We start from the raw sequence: 15,068 nt of genomic DNA, 5'->3' as shown, positions 1-15,068 counted from the left end.
CTACTCTGTGGGGGGGGTTTTTTGTCTGTTTGGGTTCTTCTAAGGGAAATTATTTAGTCTAGAAATATGACAAACACACTTTTAATTCCAGCCTTCTGCTCCCCTGTGCACTCTGTAAGAACCGTAACCAAAACCGTGCAGGTACAGGGGATCTCTGTCTCTGGCAAAGGGCTGAAGTTGCTTAGCCAGTTCAATTTCCAGCCTGAATCAGAGGGACCACTTACTTATGTAGCTCTCTCTAAACCAAGGGGAAAGCAAGGCCCACCCCAAGCACATTCCAAAGAGGTTCACTTGAGGAAAGGAAGGAGAAAAACCCCAGGAATCACGCTGGCTGAGCTGCCATCTGAACACGGTCTGTAAGATTAATGCAAAGATATTCGCTGCAACGTTAGGATCAAGTTCAAGAACCCTTAAAAACCCCACACTGCTCTGAACAGGAGCAACACGTAAAACCTAAGGCTGTTCTTACTTTGGGTACCAAAGATCAACAGCAGCACATAAAGAGTTTGACTCCGGTCGAGTCCAGCTCGAGGTATAAAATGAGGAGAATGGCAGAGCACTGGCTCTGCAGCGCGTGCCTGTCTGCTTCTGCATCTCAGCACATCTTCCTCCAGTTGCTCTTCGAGCAGAGATCATCAAAATTCCTTTTATGTAAAGGCAGGAGAAAGAAAACAACACACTGCAGGCTGAAATATCCTTGTCTGACTCGCAAGACTGATGAGCACTGGAGGCTGGCTAAACACAGGCCTCTAAGGACCAGGGCACATTCCAACAGCCCCAAAAATAAATCATGCAAGGGCTTCGTAACCCTGGAAACTCTCTTCCCTGCCCCAAGATGAAGAAGTCACACTTGACACCAGCCTCTAATTGGCAGAAGGCCTCAGGCTACTTCTTCAGCCCACAGTGCTGTGAGGGAACCTGCGCTCCTGTGCGTGTGGGTAAGGCCCGCACCACAGCCGTGCCGATGCCGTGCTTCAGCTCCAGGTGAGGAGTGCGGGGACCAGCGACCTCTCCTCTCCAGCCCCACGGCCTGAGGGATGGCAGCAGCACTGACACCGCACTGACAAACTCATCGACTTCTAGGTCTGACCCTAGCTGAGACGGCTGCAAGCTCATCCTGCTGCAAACGCCCTCGTTGGTTAAACAACCGCATCGGGGCTCAGACCAAATAATGCCAAAAAGCCACTCAAAGATCTACTCTAAAGTGTCTGTTAGTATTGCTTCTGCTGAAAGTCAAAACAGAATTAGTGTCATTCCTGCGAACGAGGAGACACCAAATCCCTTCCCAAATACAACAGGATTAGGTTCTCTCCTCACTCTACTGACCTTTTAAAAATCAGAGCCAAACAGGATCTCAAACAAATCGGTAAGAGAGGCGTTGGGATTTTTTTTTAAAGTGAGATTATGCAACTCCTCTACGTGAAAAACAACTAGAAACTGCATTTATGGCAAGCTGCAGCCTTTCCAAACAGAGAGAGACAGATGAAATCTACTTGGTGATTGAAGAACAATAAAGTACTTGAATATCATTCTCTCTTCCTGGGAACGTGCTACAGACGAGAGAAACACGCATTATGTCACAGAAAGTAGCCTTTGTCGGGCTTGAAAGGAACGAATGGGAATTAAAACCACTGAGCACTTCTGCAGCACAAAGAGCCGAGCAGCTGTCTGCTCCCCAGGCAAGCTCAACGGGATGGTGGGAAGGTGCTGCACAGGCACACGTGCAGCTGCAGGACTCCTGCAGCAGGAACAGAGAAGCGTTAGACAGACCGGTACTTTACCCTGGAAGTTGGAGTTGGTCCCTGGGTGGTTTTCCAGGATATACTTCTTCAGCGCTGTGGTGGAGCAGGTCTTCGGTTCGTTCATGGCCGCAATGGCAGACAGGATGGCGTCTTCCATCAGAGTCCCACCCAGCAGGGGCTTCTCCCCTGATTTCTTCAGCTGTTTTCCAAGGAGGAAGAGAAAAGCATCAAGACAAAATTCTCCCAAACCAGGTCAGGACAAGCTCCTCTGCACCAGGTGGGTCGGCGCTCCTGCATCAGCAGAGATACGTTTGATATTAAAACACGGCACAGGGAATGCTGCTCTCCCAGCTGTAACAGGGAGGGACAGGCCTACGCAGTCAACCGGCCCAGCGGGCTTGGATCAGTAACGCGTTGTCCTAGTCCCCAGATAAGACTGCAAGGATGTGGCAATCTACGGGCCTGTTGCTCAGGGAAGGAAATAAATCAGATCCTTCCTCCATCCCACAGACCAAATGTACCCAAGAGCCTTCTATGGCACAGACATGAGAAAGACACGGCAGGCATCTGGGGTACCCGCTGCACTGACAATTAGCGACGGAAAGGACAGCTTACCCCACCAGCTCCCTACTGTGCTGGTGAGTCAGAGCTGAAGCAGCGCGTGGAGCACGCGAAGCAAGGGTCTGCTCCAGAAACACAGACCAGGAGAACAGGAGTCCTGCTGCTTCAGAGTCTGACAACTCCTGAGTGTGGCAGGCTGCTAAAGAAAGGCGTACCCCACGAAACTGGGGAGAGGGTGCATTAACATACCCGAGGCTTGTGGTCAGTGTATCAACAAAACAAGATGAACTCTGTCTCTGACCTGGAATGTCCCAGACGCTCCCTTCCCCGTGATCTGCTCTAACTGGCCCTTCTCTACAGCTCTCTGCAGGGCATTCTTCAACAGCTGGGGCCTGAAACACAGGAGGATAAAGCTTTACTGACACGCACCGACAGCTTGAATACCAACCAGAGAAACAACGCGGTCTGCAGAGCGTGAGCAGAGCCGTACTTACACCGGGGATCTGCCTACAGAGAGACATGTTAAATGGAGATCTGTCAGCAAGCGCCGGTTACACGAGAAGAACGAGGTACGTGAGCGGAAATGCAGCTGCAACTCTTGCTTGGTGTCACTGCGCATCCAGAAACAGCCAAGCTTCCCCGGGAAGGACTTACTCATTTTTAAAAAGCACATTTGGACGCGGTGGGCAATGAGTCAGTCAGCTCGCAGACAAACAAGGGACCCAGTACAAGCTCCTGTGAGAGGTGATGCACAGGGTTTGCTTCCTCCCCAGGCCCTGACCCACTCCTCACAGGCAAACGTAAAGATTCCTGTCAGCTTGTGCCCGTTCAAGCATCCAGAACCAAGTGGGACATGATCCCAAGGACAGGCCTTCACGTCCACGCAGCTAAAGGGACCCAGCTTAGGTGAAGGGCAGAGATGCGCAGAGCAACGCCGACGTGGGCATCGGGAACAAAGACTGGGTGTGGAGGGATGCAGGAAAAGGCATGGCTTTCCCTCCAGCTTTCCTGCAAGCTATACATCACAGAGCAACACCCCGCTGCTGCCTGCTGAAATACTGACCCGAGTCGCCGTGAGCGGAGGCAAAGCCAGAGGAAGGCCGTGTTTCACCGCCCTTCTGTGGCTCTGCTCACACCTACCTTATATCTACTTTGAGTTTGGGGTAATACTGAGACACGTATTTCTTGATCAGGCTGTAAGAAGCTTCCTTCGGTTCGCAGAGGCGAGTGAAAGCCAGCGGCAGGATATCTTCCAGCTTGACTTGTTGCTCTGCAGTCGAAGTGGAATTGCTTTTCTGAAATACACATATACTTTTACGCATCAGTGGGGCCTAAAACTCGGGGTTTTCTGAACCAGCAATGCTCAGGTGGGGAGAAGTGCTCCTGTCACTGGCCACAGACCTGGAAAACCAACTTCTGTAAGGCAGCTCTTTAAATTAACAATGTAAACGTTCAGCAGTTTAAGTAAACTTAAGCAGAATTGGCTGGAATCTTCGTAGGAGTCTTAGGAAAGTTTCACAAATATAAATTGCTGAGTATTTAACCACATCTGTATTTTCAATGGTTGCCTTGCTCTTTCTATAGACATTTTCTTCTGCTACCCTTCAGTGAGACAGGTAGAAATGTTTCACACTGACAGGAAACACAAAACCCATCAAGGGCAAGACCTGCTTACACAGGTCAAACCTTCCAGAAAAGAAGAGCTAAACAGGAGTGCATTTTTCTTTTTCCACCTGACAGAAAAAAATCTTGGTTGAAGCCAACACTGCTGTCCCCTGAATTTTCCTCCATCCCTTTGTTACTGTGAGGGGATGATCAGGAAACAAATAGTCTGTTCTTTATTCAGAAAAGACAGTGGGAAATGTGCTGAAGTCGAATGATTTTGATGCTGAACAGCAGCTTTGCAAACAAACGGGTGAGGGTGCTGCTCCCCCAGACAGCTGCTCGACTGCTAGCCAAACCCACTGAAAACAAAAGCCAGCTATTCGTTTTGCTGCAACAGGGAGAGGAACTAGGAACAAAGACACCGACCCGCTGCAGACAAGAACAGCGATGTGTTAGCAGTTATCAGCTGCCTTGCTCAAACTTCTCGTGGAGCCAGGGAGGTCTGTTTAAAAAGAAGTTATGCTGCAATGAGTTTCCTTCCGTGCCCCAGTACCGACTGCGTCATCGTTTCCCCCAGTTGTAGGGCTTGTGGTCTCCCCCGTAGCCGAGAGATAAGTGCCGAGGGCCCTCAGACCCTCTGGGTTCACCCGCCTAGCCGCAAGCGGATCGGCACTTCCAGCTACGCGCTTTGTACCTGTGGTGTTCGTAGCCCAGCGCAGCGGGAGGAGACAGCAGCGGTGCTGGAACCACCACCAACAGTGAGGGCTAGGCTCAAAAAAATACTCCCCAGCACATTTTACTACTTCAGAACAATATACACCCAACATTAGCCACTTCTTCCAGAGGCCTCTCGACATTCTCCCTCCCTCTGCCCTCACGGCTGAGGGAACAACGTTCATCTGAAGTCTTCCATCTATCCACACAACAGATACCACAGAAACAGCAGCAGCATAACGCTCTCTTACAATACCTAAGAGGCAACTCCCTCTACCAGGTAAAGGCAGAAGAGGAGCTTCATGGTTATTCAGTTCTCTGCCTCTGAACCAAAGCCTAGGGGTTTAGTGTGCACATTTGAAAACTAAGACTTTGATTATTCTGCTTGGGTTATTTCTCATACTAGCTTTCTCATTCTAATTTTAGTGGAATGAGTGTTTTAACTACTATACTCGGGGAGGAAACATACAGCAAGGAGGAGAATACGGTTTGGGTGGAGGTTAGGCTGCATTGTGTAAGTTACAGTGCAAGACTTTTCAGATTATTGTTTATAATGATCCATCTTACCTTTCTGTCTCTGGCTTTCGGAACAGTTTTTCCTGCGTTAGACACCACCACAAAGCTCCCAGAAGCTCCCTTTCCTTTTACCTAGTTCGAAAAAAAGTCCTTTTCAGTCTTTAACAAAGTAATTCAGAATAATAACCTGAAAAAGACTAATTGGCATCATTACACAGATGTGATCAGAGGGCTGGAGCACCTCTGCCCTGGGGACAGGCTGAGCGAGTTGGGCTTGTTCAGCCTGGAGAAGGGAAGGCTCCGAGGAGACCTTACTGCAGCCTTCCAGTACCTGAAGGGGTGACAAGGAAGCTGGGGGGGACTTTTGACAAGGGCAGGGAGTGATAGGACAAGGGGTAACGGGTTTAAATTGAAAGTGGGGAGGTTTAGATTGGTTATCAGGAAGAAATTCTTCCCGCAGAGGGTGGGGAGGCACTGGGACATGTTGCCCAGAGAAGCTGTGGATGCCCCATCCCTGGAAGGGTCCAAGGCCAGGCTGGATGAGGCTTGGAGCAACCTGGTCTAGTGGAAGGTGGCCCTGCCAACAGCAGGGGGTGGGGCTGGGTGGGCTTTAAGGTCCTTTCCTACCCAAACCAGCCTGTGATTCTACACTTTTGATTGCACAGTCACCCTGGCGATGGGCTGTTACGGCCATTTCAACCCTCTGAAATTTCAGTACAATGCACAGAAACTGCAGCCAGACTCAATACCATACTCTGCTGTCCTGACCAGGAGATCCTCACCGGGATCATAGATTACAGTGTTAAGAGAAACGCACTGCTGCAGAAGTGATGATGCTGGACTCCGTTTGAAGACACGTGCTGCTGCAATGCTGTATGACACAACACCAGGCAACGGTCAGAAATTGCACAAAAGACAACCGTGCAGTGTCTGATCAACAGAACAATGCTGCAATTCTGCCGGTGTCTAACAAAGTGGAGACAGAGGTTGATTAACCTCCAGACGGGAGAATATAATCACCCCAGAGACCTGCCAGTGGAGTTTAAGAAACTCCTTTGTAATTCAGTAATACCCCCTCCACTGCTGCTCCACAAAGCAGCTCTCACCTGTCTAATGATCCCTCTCTCCAGCTCCCTTTTCAAGGCTTGCTTTAGAAGGTAGCCTCTCCTCTCGAGCTCCAGGGAAGGGTATTTGTGGATGATGTATTTACGTATTGCAACGACTGATGCACCGCCCTTCTGAAAGCACGCCTGAAACGGAGCCAAAAGGTTAGCAGACACCACCTGCCCTCAGACTGTCTTGCTGAGGGACTGGAAGAACAGAAGTTGAGCTGATGCATACAGGCCAGTGCATCAGCACAGGATGCCCACAGTGACTCAAGAGTATAAAATATGACTAACAAAATACTTCACTTCTCTTTGGAGCAGAAGAGCAGACAACACAAAAGCAGCACAGCAACCACACACCAACCACTCCCCTACCCTGAAGCACTTACATGGCTTAAACACTACATGCTACTACAAAATACAGTCAGGTTTTGGCAAACCAACACCGCACAACTGGTACGGCATTTTACTGGTGTCAGACAGACTAATCGTTAAGTCAGAACAAGTTGCCAGTTTTGGTGTTTTTTTAAGATGGAGGATTGGCATTAGCAAACTAGTAAAAACCCTAAGCTGAAGTTCATGTTTTGAAGATACAGCAGCTGGAAGAGCCATCTTGCAGCGAAGGCTGCTGGAGTCCAGGCTTCCTGTGAAGGCAACGCACGTGAACCAAGCGCAAGGGGAGAGCAGCAGCGCGGCTACAAGAGCACAGGTCTCTTCGTACGAGCAGGGGGATACAGCAAACTGAGACCAACAGCACTCTGGAATGCCAGTTTACAGTATCTGCATCTGTCCTGAATTAGAATAAGGTCATGCTGAAAAAAAGCACGTATCAAATAGATGGATTAATCAAGGTAAATCAAGCTAAGTATGGCTAGAAGGCACACTGAATTACACGATGACAGAAATCAACCAGGTTATGTCACCCCTAGCTGTTTCTAATAATGTAATTAGGGAGGGAAACAAATTCTAAAGAAAGGTATAAGCTACAGGGCCCCTCATCATCATTACAGACTCACATTTCAGCTCCACAGGCTCCCAGGCAGGAGCACACGCATCTCGTGCACAAAGTTTCCTGCTAACAGACAGCGCTATCAGCTGTACCATCAGCGAGCTGAAACTGTGGATTTTAGGCACACAAATTATTCTGCTTTGCGACAGTTGAACAAAAGAAACATTTCCCTCCTGCTTACCCTGATGGCCTCTGTTAAAATCGCATCCATTTTGGGACGTGAGGTGGCAGCCATCTGAGTTTGCTTCTGTGCTCTAGCGAGCTGCCGAGCAGAAAGAGTGGCCCAGGCAGGAATGGTCTTTTTCACCTTCTTCTCCTTTTCCTTAGACTGATCCTTCTCGCTTAGGAAACACACAAAGCAATAGTAAGACCAAAGACACCATAAAACAAGCCAATGGCAGAACAACAACAAAAAGCCCAGAATACCTAACACTGAAAATGATTTAAAGAACACTTTGATGTTTCTGTTAGAAGAAAAGACACAATATCCAGCCCCACCCATGCTCTCGGAACAGCAGCCACACTTGATTGCTAGCTTCTTCCTGGGAAACACAAGCACTTTTTTAAGCAACCCATCCTGTTTTCCTCATCTCCCCCACCATCTCTTCTATCTCTAGGACGTGACTTTCTTCAGAATGCTACCCAAATTCCTGAATTCAGCACTAAGCAAGCCTTACTCCTTTTTGGTTTCTTCTGAGGCCTTTGTTTCCCCCTTCCCTTCAGTCTCAGGTTCCTTTGGCTGTTCTGCTTCACTGGATGCAGCAGGCAGGGTTTCATTCTCTTGTTCTTCTCCCACAGAGGCAGACTCCTCAGAAGTGGCTTCTGCATCTAAAAGATGGGAAAACGCATCGAGTTACTGCCTCAAACGAGACTCTGCTCTTCAGGAAGACAGAGGAAAAAAGAAACCTTAGGAACACACCCCAAAAATTATTTCCCACCAGACAATTTCTTTTCTCTAATTTAAACAGATGATTTGAATGTAACTTAAGAAGTGAACAAAACTACTCAAAGAGCTTCAACGAGGTGCAATCACCCACCAAATGCCAGAATAACCTCAAAAAACCACCACACAGCATTTTCACAATGAACTGATTCCCCCCCGTCTTCTGCTCTTAACCCCAGGAAGTTACTATTGCGATCATCCCTCATCAGAGAGGCCTGGGTGGGGAAGGGAAGAGGAAATCAGCCCGATGAAACGTGAAGATTTTCTCCTAGGTCGAGGTTTCTATGTTTTAAACTCACAAAGGTGCAAAACCACAACTCCACAACGAATCTGGGGAGATGCATACAAGCAGCTTTGTTTATGACCAACTGGTCACCAAACACTGCTGTTTCTGCACTACAGGCTGTGGCATCTGAAGGGTTTTAACCATTCGATCCCATTTTTCCAGACCTGGCGAAGCTTTAGGCTGCACAGGCATCGGCAGAAGCACTTGCCTAGCAGCAGGATCCAACCCAGTCAGAAATCAACTTACCAAGCAAAGTAACTCCAGTATATTTAGCTGTGAACAGGCCTTAGAGACTGGGCTGCCTACCAGACAAGCTGCATACACACTGCCAGCAGCCGCTTTCTGGCTGAAGAACTGTCCGCCAGTACCGCCCCACGCAGCTTCTCCATCTCTGACAAGGAGCTTAAGCACGCCGCTACGTTCCTGCACATACTTTTCCCACGGAAGCATCGTGCAGTTAAAGTACGCGGCGTACTGATCGTTCATTTGGTACGTTATTTATTTGGTTGTGACACCCAAGAGGACATACTCAGTGAAACTACTGAAATGACGTCAACCTGAGACACTTGAGGTGAAGCTGCTAAAACCAGACACGTTATTATCGGCCTAGATTTTATGACACATTGTGGTAAAACCCTTTTGTTCGGGAAAAGAAAGAAGAAAGAATGAAATACTGTTTTTTCCACTCATTAACTCTGCCCTTCGATCTCAACCCATCTTCCTGACACTAGTGGAACATCACAATTTCTCCCTTTACTCAAGAACGCGCAGGTTTAAAAGGGACTCTATTTGTCTGTATTTTGGTGTCGGGAGTGTCAAGGCTTTGCCACAGGATATGAAGGACAAAACAAATGGGTTCAGACTTAAAAGAACGGCAGCAAAATACAACTTCCCAATAATCCAGGAAAAGCCTGTGATGATAAGCTAAGGCTTAGTAATATTTAGATCACAGCAGGCAGGTGTTTTCCAGGAGTTTCAGAACAAAATGCCTGTTTGGTACACCGTAACAACCCACTACAGAGCTATTACGGTACCTGCTTTGACCTCTTCACCTTCTGCAGGTTTGCTTTTGGGAGGAGTTTCCCGTGAAGAAGAATTCACCGAGCGACGGATCGGCATCGTGTCGTCTTCAGCTTTCTAGAAAAAGCATACAAAAATCAGCACAGATACTGGAAAGATTCAGGAAGTTCTTGAAATGGGATTAAAGTAAATCAAAGCAGCATATCTAGAAATATTCTGGTTACATTTGGATTTTGGGGAATTTTAAGACAGTAACCCTCAAACCATCTTCTTCGTGGCATACTGGGAGAGGATAGTTTTTTTACAGTTATAAAGGAAGAATTACTTTTCAATTCCAAAGTAAATGAGATGAGCATTGGAGGATTTTGGCAAACACATCATCTCAGGGAAAGCAGGGAAGGGAAGGAGAGTGCCCCCAGAGTTTATCGGACTCCCAGTCGAGTTTCCTACAAGCAGGGGAGAAAGAGTTCCAAGTAACCTTCAGCAGGACTGGAGGTCAAGGAGTGATCCAAGGGCAACCTTGGAGAATGGGCCAGCCCCTACCTCACTTAACTTGTCCGTGGGGATCAGCTGAGCTCCCGTTAAGAGTGGAAGCGCCTTATGATGCACGGGTTCAGCTTCAGACAGATCAGTCGCCATTTAAATTAATTTCTAGCCCCAAGTGCAGGTAACACTGTGGAGCCCCAGGTTTTAACCCCAAGGACTTTTTCCTAATGGTTTTCACAGTGCAGTGAGGAGTCAACCTAAAGTACAGAAAAGATGTGGTGTGAAAATTAAAAAAAAAACAAACCAAACCAAACCATCTACGTCCATGTATCTTAGAAACTAAAGATCAAAAAGAAAAGAAGGATAAATGACTTACAGCTTATGACTAACATAACTGACAATCAACACCCGCATTCAACAAAGATGCTAAGACATGTATGCAAAACTTGAGCGCTATGGATGTAGCGGGAATGGCAAAGGCGTAAGCCAGACCTGCAGCCTGCTCCGTTAACACACATCTGCAAGAATAAAAAGGCTCTTTAAATTAACAGAAAGCATTCACGAAAAGCAGACGTTGCGCTAAGGTAAGGCGTTGAGGTAACTAGTAAGTCATTCATTCTGGGTAAAAGCAGGAGCTGACACATTGATCCAGCTTCTAGCAGCCTAAGGAATTAGATCGTTAAAAGTTAGGCAGAAAATACATATATTAGGGACCCGAACCATGCCCCCCAAACTAAACCCCATGTGATTTATAGAAATGAAGGACAACAAGAAGAAATGAAGAAAATAAATGAGAATAGCCCTCTCCACACCTCCTACAAGAAACCTGACGCTTTACAAAGCTCTCCTCCAAGCACAGGCCCGGTCAGGGGTACTGAACACGTTACGCTGAGTTTGACCCTCATCGAGTCTCGCCCCTTACTACCGATACACTTCTACAGCCTCTCTTACCTGCCGCCCATCCGCCTGCATCGGCCTCTCCCAAGGAAAAGAGCTCCACTACTTCCATCGCAAGACTCAGGGTTTACTTCATTCGCTTCCTCTTCTCAGCACTCCCTTTAAAAACCTCGAAAGCAAAACCTCACCACTAGCAAACCTGGGCTGGACCCGTTCTGCCCCGTTCCAGCCGAAGATCAAGCTCCACACTGCCTTCTCCCCTCCTGCAGAGAAATAACCAAATGCTCCCAGCTTCTGCCTATTCTGGGGACTTTTTCTTTTGCTCAGAGGAGAAAGCAGACAACTTACCATAGATTTTCACTTTTAACAGGTCTTTCCCCAGCCTGTCTTCTTGAATGGAGACCTAACATCATTCCTGGCACTGTTTTCAAGATGGCTTTGCACCGCCTTCTCCATCGCGTGGGCGGATGTTCTGTACCGCATCAACACCACCTCAATTACTCTGTATTCTCCCCCAAAAAGACAGTCTTCCTATTACTCAGCAGTGGGGACTCCTAATCCATCGGGGGGATTCTCTGTCCCTCACTTATTTTCCCAGGCCAGCCAAAATCCAGCTGGTCTGCATGAAGCATTGCTTTTAAACCTGCAGCCTGTGCGAGTGGTTTCCATTCAGAAACCAGCGGCAGCGGAAGAGGAGCCGAGGGGAACGCGCCTCAAGGTACCACGGTTCTCAAGGACCGGTGACACAAGAGGCTACGCGAGTGTGCCTAGACGATCTCCTCCCCAGGTAACCAACCGCTAACAAACTCGCTCCACCGCTGCCGCGGGCGGGCGCAGGCACGCCAGGGAGGCACAGCCGGCCGGGAGACTTCAGGGGAAGCAGACAGGCTGCTAGGCGGCATTGCCATGGGAGATGCTCCGAAAGACATTCAGCTAACGGACCGTCTTCAAAACCCAGCGCTTCCGACAGCTTCCTCCCTCGATGCCACCCAAGGGTCCTTCTGAAGGACGCCAGGGCGCCGGCCCTGGCTGAGCACCAGCCAAAGCAACCGGGCTAAGCGTGCCGGATGCTTTCTTGGGAGACGAGAGCAAAATCACACCGCGCTGCCTGCCAAAAGCAAAGGGAGATGAACGAAGCTGTCGGGTGAAATTTCAGGAGGGGAAAAAACCACTACTGGCCCAACAGATCAGACCAACTACAGCCCAGCTTTTTTTCCTTCTATTTGATGGGACTTTCCTCCCTCAAGTGTGGAAAGTGAGAGGAAAAATTAGTCATTTTCACCAGGCTTCAGCACAGCGTCCAATGGTTTTCCAACCCAGCACAGCCTGAAGCCCTTTAAAAACCTCCCAGCGTTTTGAAGTGAGTCTAAACGACCAGTGCAGACCCGTCCTGGGGGAAATCAGCTGGGGGCTACAGAAGAGCCCTTCCCCGGGATGACTAACGCACCCATACGCGTGTGCACTGCGGCTGACCTGGTCCTGGGTTGTACTTGCTGTTAAACTGTGTGACCCGCATGTCACGCACATGAAAACACAGAACTCCCAGCTTTGACTTCCTATTCCCCAAGTTCTACAAAAATCCTTGTTTAGATCACAGTATAAACTACCTTTTGCTCTCAAGACCTTAACACAGCACAATTCCTAACTCCAGCGCCTACAAAACACGCAAATAAGCCATCATCCTGCAGAAATTCAGTGACCCCAACAGCAGCTTTCTGATTCCCTCTGCATTTCCACGCATGGATCAGGCCGTGGGAACCAAAGGGGCAGGAGGATAACCTCCGACTGACAAGCAAAGATATTCTCAAGGGGCAAAATCACCAGCACCACCTTGTGAGAGCATCACAGCTCAAGCACCACTCCTGCTTAGCCTATTTCTTTCCACAGAGGGATCAAAAGTGGTGTTCTGGACTGTGTGTGAAATGACACCTACAAACAGGTCTGAATCCAGTTTCTCAAAAAGATAAAGCAAAAGACTACAAGGTTCTGCAACAGCACTGCAGAAAACCCCTGGCTCCTCTCCTTCTCCCCTCCAAATAGAACAGGAGATTCATTTAACTGGAAAAATCCAGTCACCCAAACCAATTGTTACCCGGGCACCACATCTCACGTACGGGCAAGTAAGACATCCTTAAATGTGTACCACAGCTACGACTGCTAGCATCACTCTTAATAACACACAGTTAGAAAGTAGTAACAGGATTTTGCATTTACACAAACGTTGAACACATATTGTGCTCAGGAAGGGGGAAGAGGCCATCAACTCAGGACGCAGGTTTTCAGGGTGGCTGTTGGGTCACTCATGTACACCTCGACCTGGTCGACAGTCAGAAAAAACCCAATCAGATCAGGAATGAAACAAACATCAGGATATGAACCTTTTCGTAAAGCTGCTGGTCGGTATCAATAGTAACACCTCACGGAGCCACTCACGCTCATTCTCCTACGGGTCCCCCGAACCGCAGGTTCACAGGTTCCCCGACTATTGTGAACTGCTCATTTCAGAGCTGGTAATCCAGGAAGGAGCTGGGAGGCAACAAAACCCACAGCTTTCTGGATTGGATCCTGCTTTCTGCATTTTGATCGTGTCAGGGATAGCTCAGGGACTAGTCGCTAATGGAAGATCCAGTCAAAGGTACAGGTCCATGAACTATTATGAAAAAACACAGCAATTTCCTCCTGATCTATCAGCTCATTGTTTGGGGGTGGGGGGAGAAAGAGAGGCTTCAGGTGAACACGTACATTCTGGATAATATTTCAGAGGAGTGCACTCCCCCCGGTCTAACAGACATAGGAACTTCCAAAAAAGTGTTAATTTGAGGCATAGTTGGCTGCTTCCTTGAATTTCCAGGTGATCTCAGTCTCATTCGAGGGACGTCATCCCAGGATAAAATCAGATCTGGAACACGGCAAGCCAACTGTCAGGCTGGTCAGGACGGGGCAGGGTGCACTGGCTAAGCAGACTGAGAGCAAATATGCAAAGGAAAAATGAGAAAGCATATCCAACCCTGTGCCGTCCAGGGTGTCCGCTTCCTATCACACGACACGTACTCTGGCGACTGGTGTGCTCTTGGACAAGACTTAGTATATCACACACAAAGCGAGTCTAAAAATCAGGTCCAAAAAGGCTAGAAATAAGTCCTTACACTCTTGCAGATTTGAAGCCAGGGTGTCAAGGGATACAAAACCACCAACCTCACAAGCAGCACGAGCAGGCATGACCGTGTTTTATCAGAAAGGCTTAAAAAGCAAAGTAACTGGATTTCAAAACCAGGCTATTGATTATCATGCAATTATCTACTACTACATAATGCTGTCCTGAGCAGAACAGCATTTAAACGTCTCAGAAGCTGCAGGACAAAGCACGGGAAATGTTGACATTTTTGCAAATCCAAATCAAACTTGCAAAAATATAACCTTCTAAACTGCAAGCTGGCCAACTTTTACAAGACTTCTGGCTCTCTGAAATCCTCAAAGCTCAGGTAGAAGACACCTTTCAAAACACCTCAATATCCCTACTGTTATAGAATATCTCACCCAGCAACAACTTTGATAGATATTTGTTTTACAGAAATGTATCTGTCAGGAGTTCTCAGCAGATGGCCTGTCACAGCCTGCTTCACAGAGATCTTCTGGCATGGACTGATGCCTCTCTTGGTTTTGTAGTTCACCAGGCTTGCCTGTAGACTTGATTAGGTCAGACCAGTAGTATTAAGTCATTTAAAACAGCTTAAAACATGCAGAGAAATAAAATACTTTACTGAATACAGAATCTGAGTATTCTAATCCTTATTTGGCAACCTGCTCAGAAATCTACTCCTGTTTCACATCTGCCTAAGCATTACTTCACAACTGACATTCCCATCGCTTTTGTGTTTTGCCATTCAGCGAGTTTTGTGCTACCCTGGTCCCAACCCTTAGAGCCTGGATTTCCCGGGAGGTGCCCTCCTTGAGCGGACCTTTCAGTCGTGCCTCCTGAGGAAGCTGCAAGGGCTGTATTTGCAACTCTCTAGCGGTTGAGTCTCCCAGACATCTGTTACGGGCTATCTGAGCCCCACGCTGCTACAAGCATTATACACCATCTTGTTTCAATTAAATAGTGGTCCCATACAAAGATCCAATAGCTCACCACTTGCCAGGCAAGAAATTCTTTGGCTTGACTAGTGTTGCAGTTTCTATTTCC

General features: G+C 48.0%; 1 protein-coding gene across 1 annotated transcript in view; it reads right to left on the bottom strand.

Moving 5' to 3' along the window:
• HP1BP3 (heterochromatin protein 1, binding protein 3) overlaps window positions 1-10,246 on the bottom strand; it is a 13,549-nt gene extending 3,303 nt beyond the window's left edge. Inside the window, exons 1-9 of the mRNA XM_010153081.1 lie at window positions 10,046-10,246; window positions 9,517-9,619; window positions 7,931-8,081; window positions 7,435-7,594; window positions 6,245-6,388; window positions 5,190-5,270; window positions 3,444-3,598; window positions 2,605-2,695; window positions 1,782-1,941 (exon numbers count right to left, since the gene is read on the bottom strand). Coding sequence (XP_010151383.1) covers window positions 1,782-1,941; window positions 2,605-2,695; window positions 3,444-3,598; window positions 5,190-5,270; window positions 6,245-6,388; window positions 7,435-7,594; window positions 7,931-8,081; window positions 9,517-9,619; window positions 10,046-10,141 — 1,141 coding nt within the window. The 5' untranslated portion in view covers window positions 10,142-10,246. The remainder of the gene's footprint in view (window positions 1-1,781; window positions 1,942-2,604; window positions 2,696-3,443; window positions 3,599-5,189; window positions 5,271-6,244; window positions 6,389-7,434; window positions 7,595-7,930; window positions 8,082-9,516; window positions 9,620-10,045) is intronic.
• Window positions 10,247-15,068: the final 4,822 nt, after the last annotated feature.

This window comes from Eurypyga helias, unplaced genomic scaffold, assembly GCF_000690775.1.
Source record: "Eurypyga helias isolate BGI_N326 unplaced genomic scaffold, ASM69077v1 scaffold9116, whole genome shotgun sequence".
In the NCBI taxonomy this organism is placed as follows: domain Eukaryota; kingdom Metazoa; phylum Chordata; class Aves; order Eurypygiformes; family Eurypygidae; genus Eurypyga; species Eurypyga helias.
Note: the sequence above shows the minus strand (reverse complement) of the source record. Positions and strands in the feature narration are given on the sequence as shown.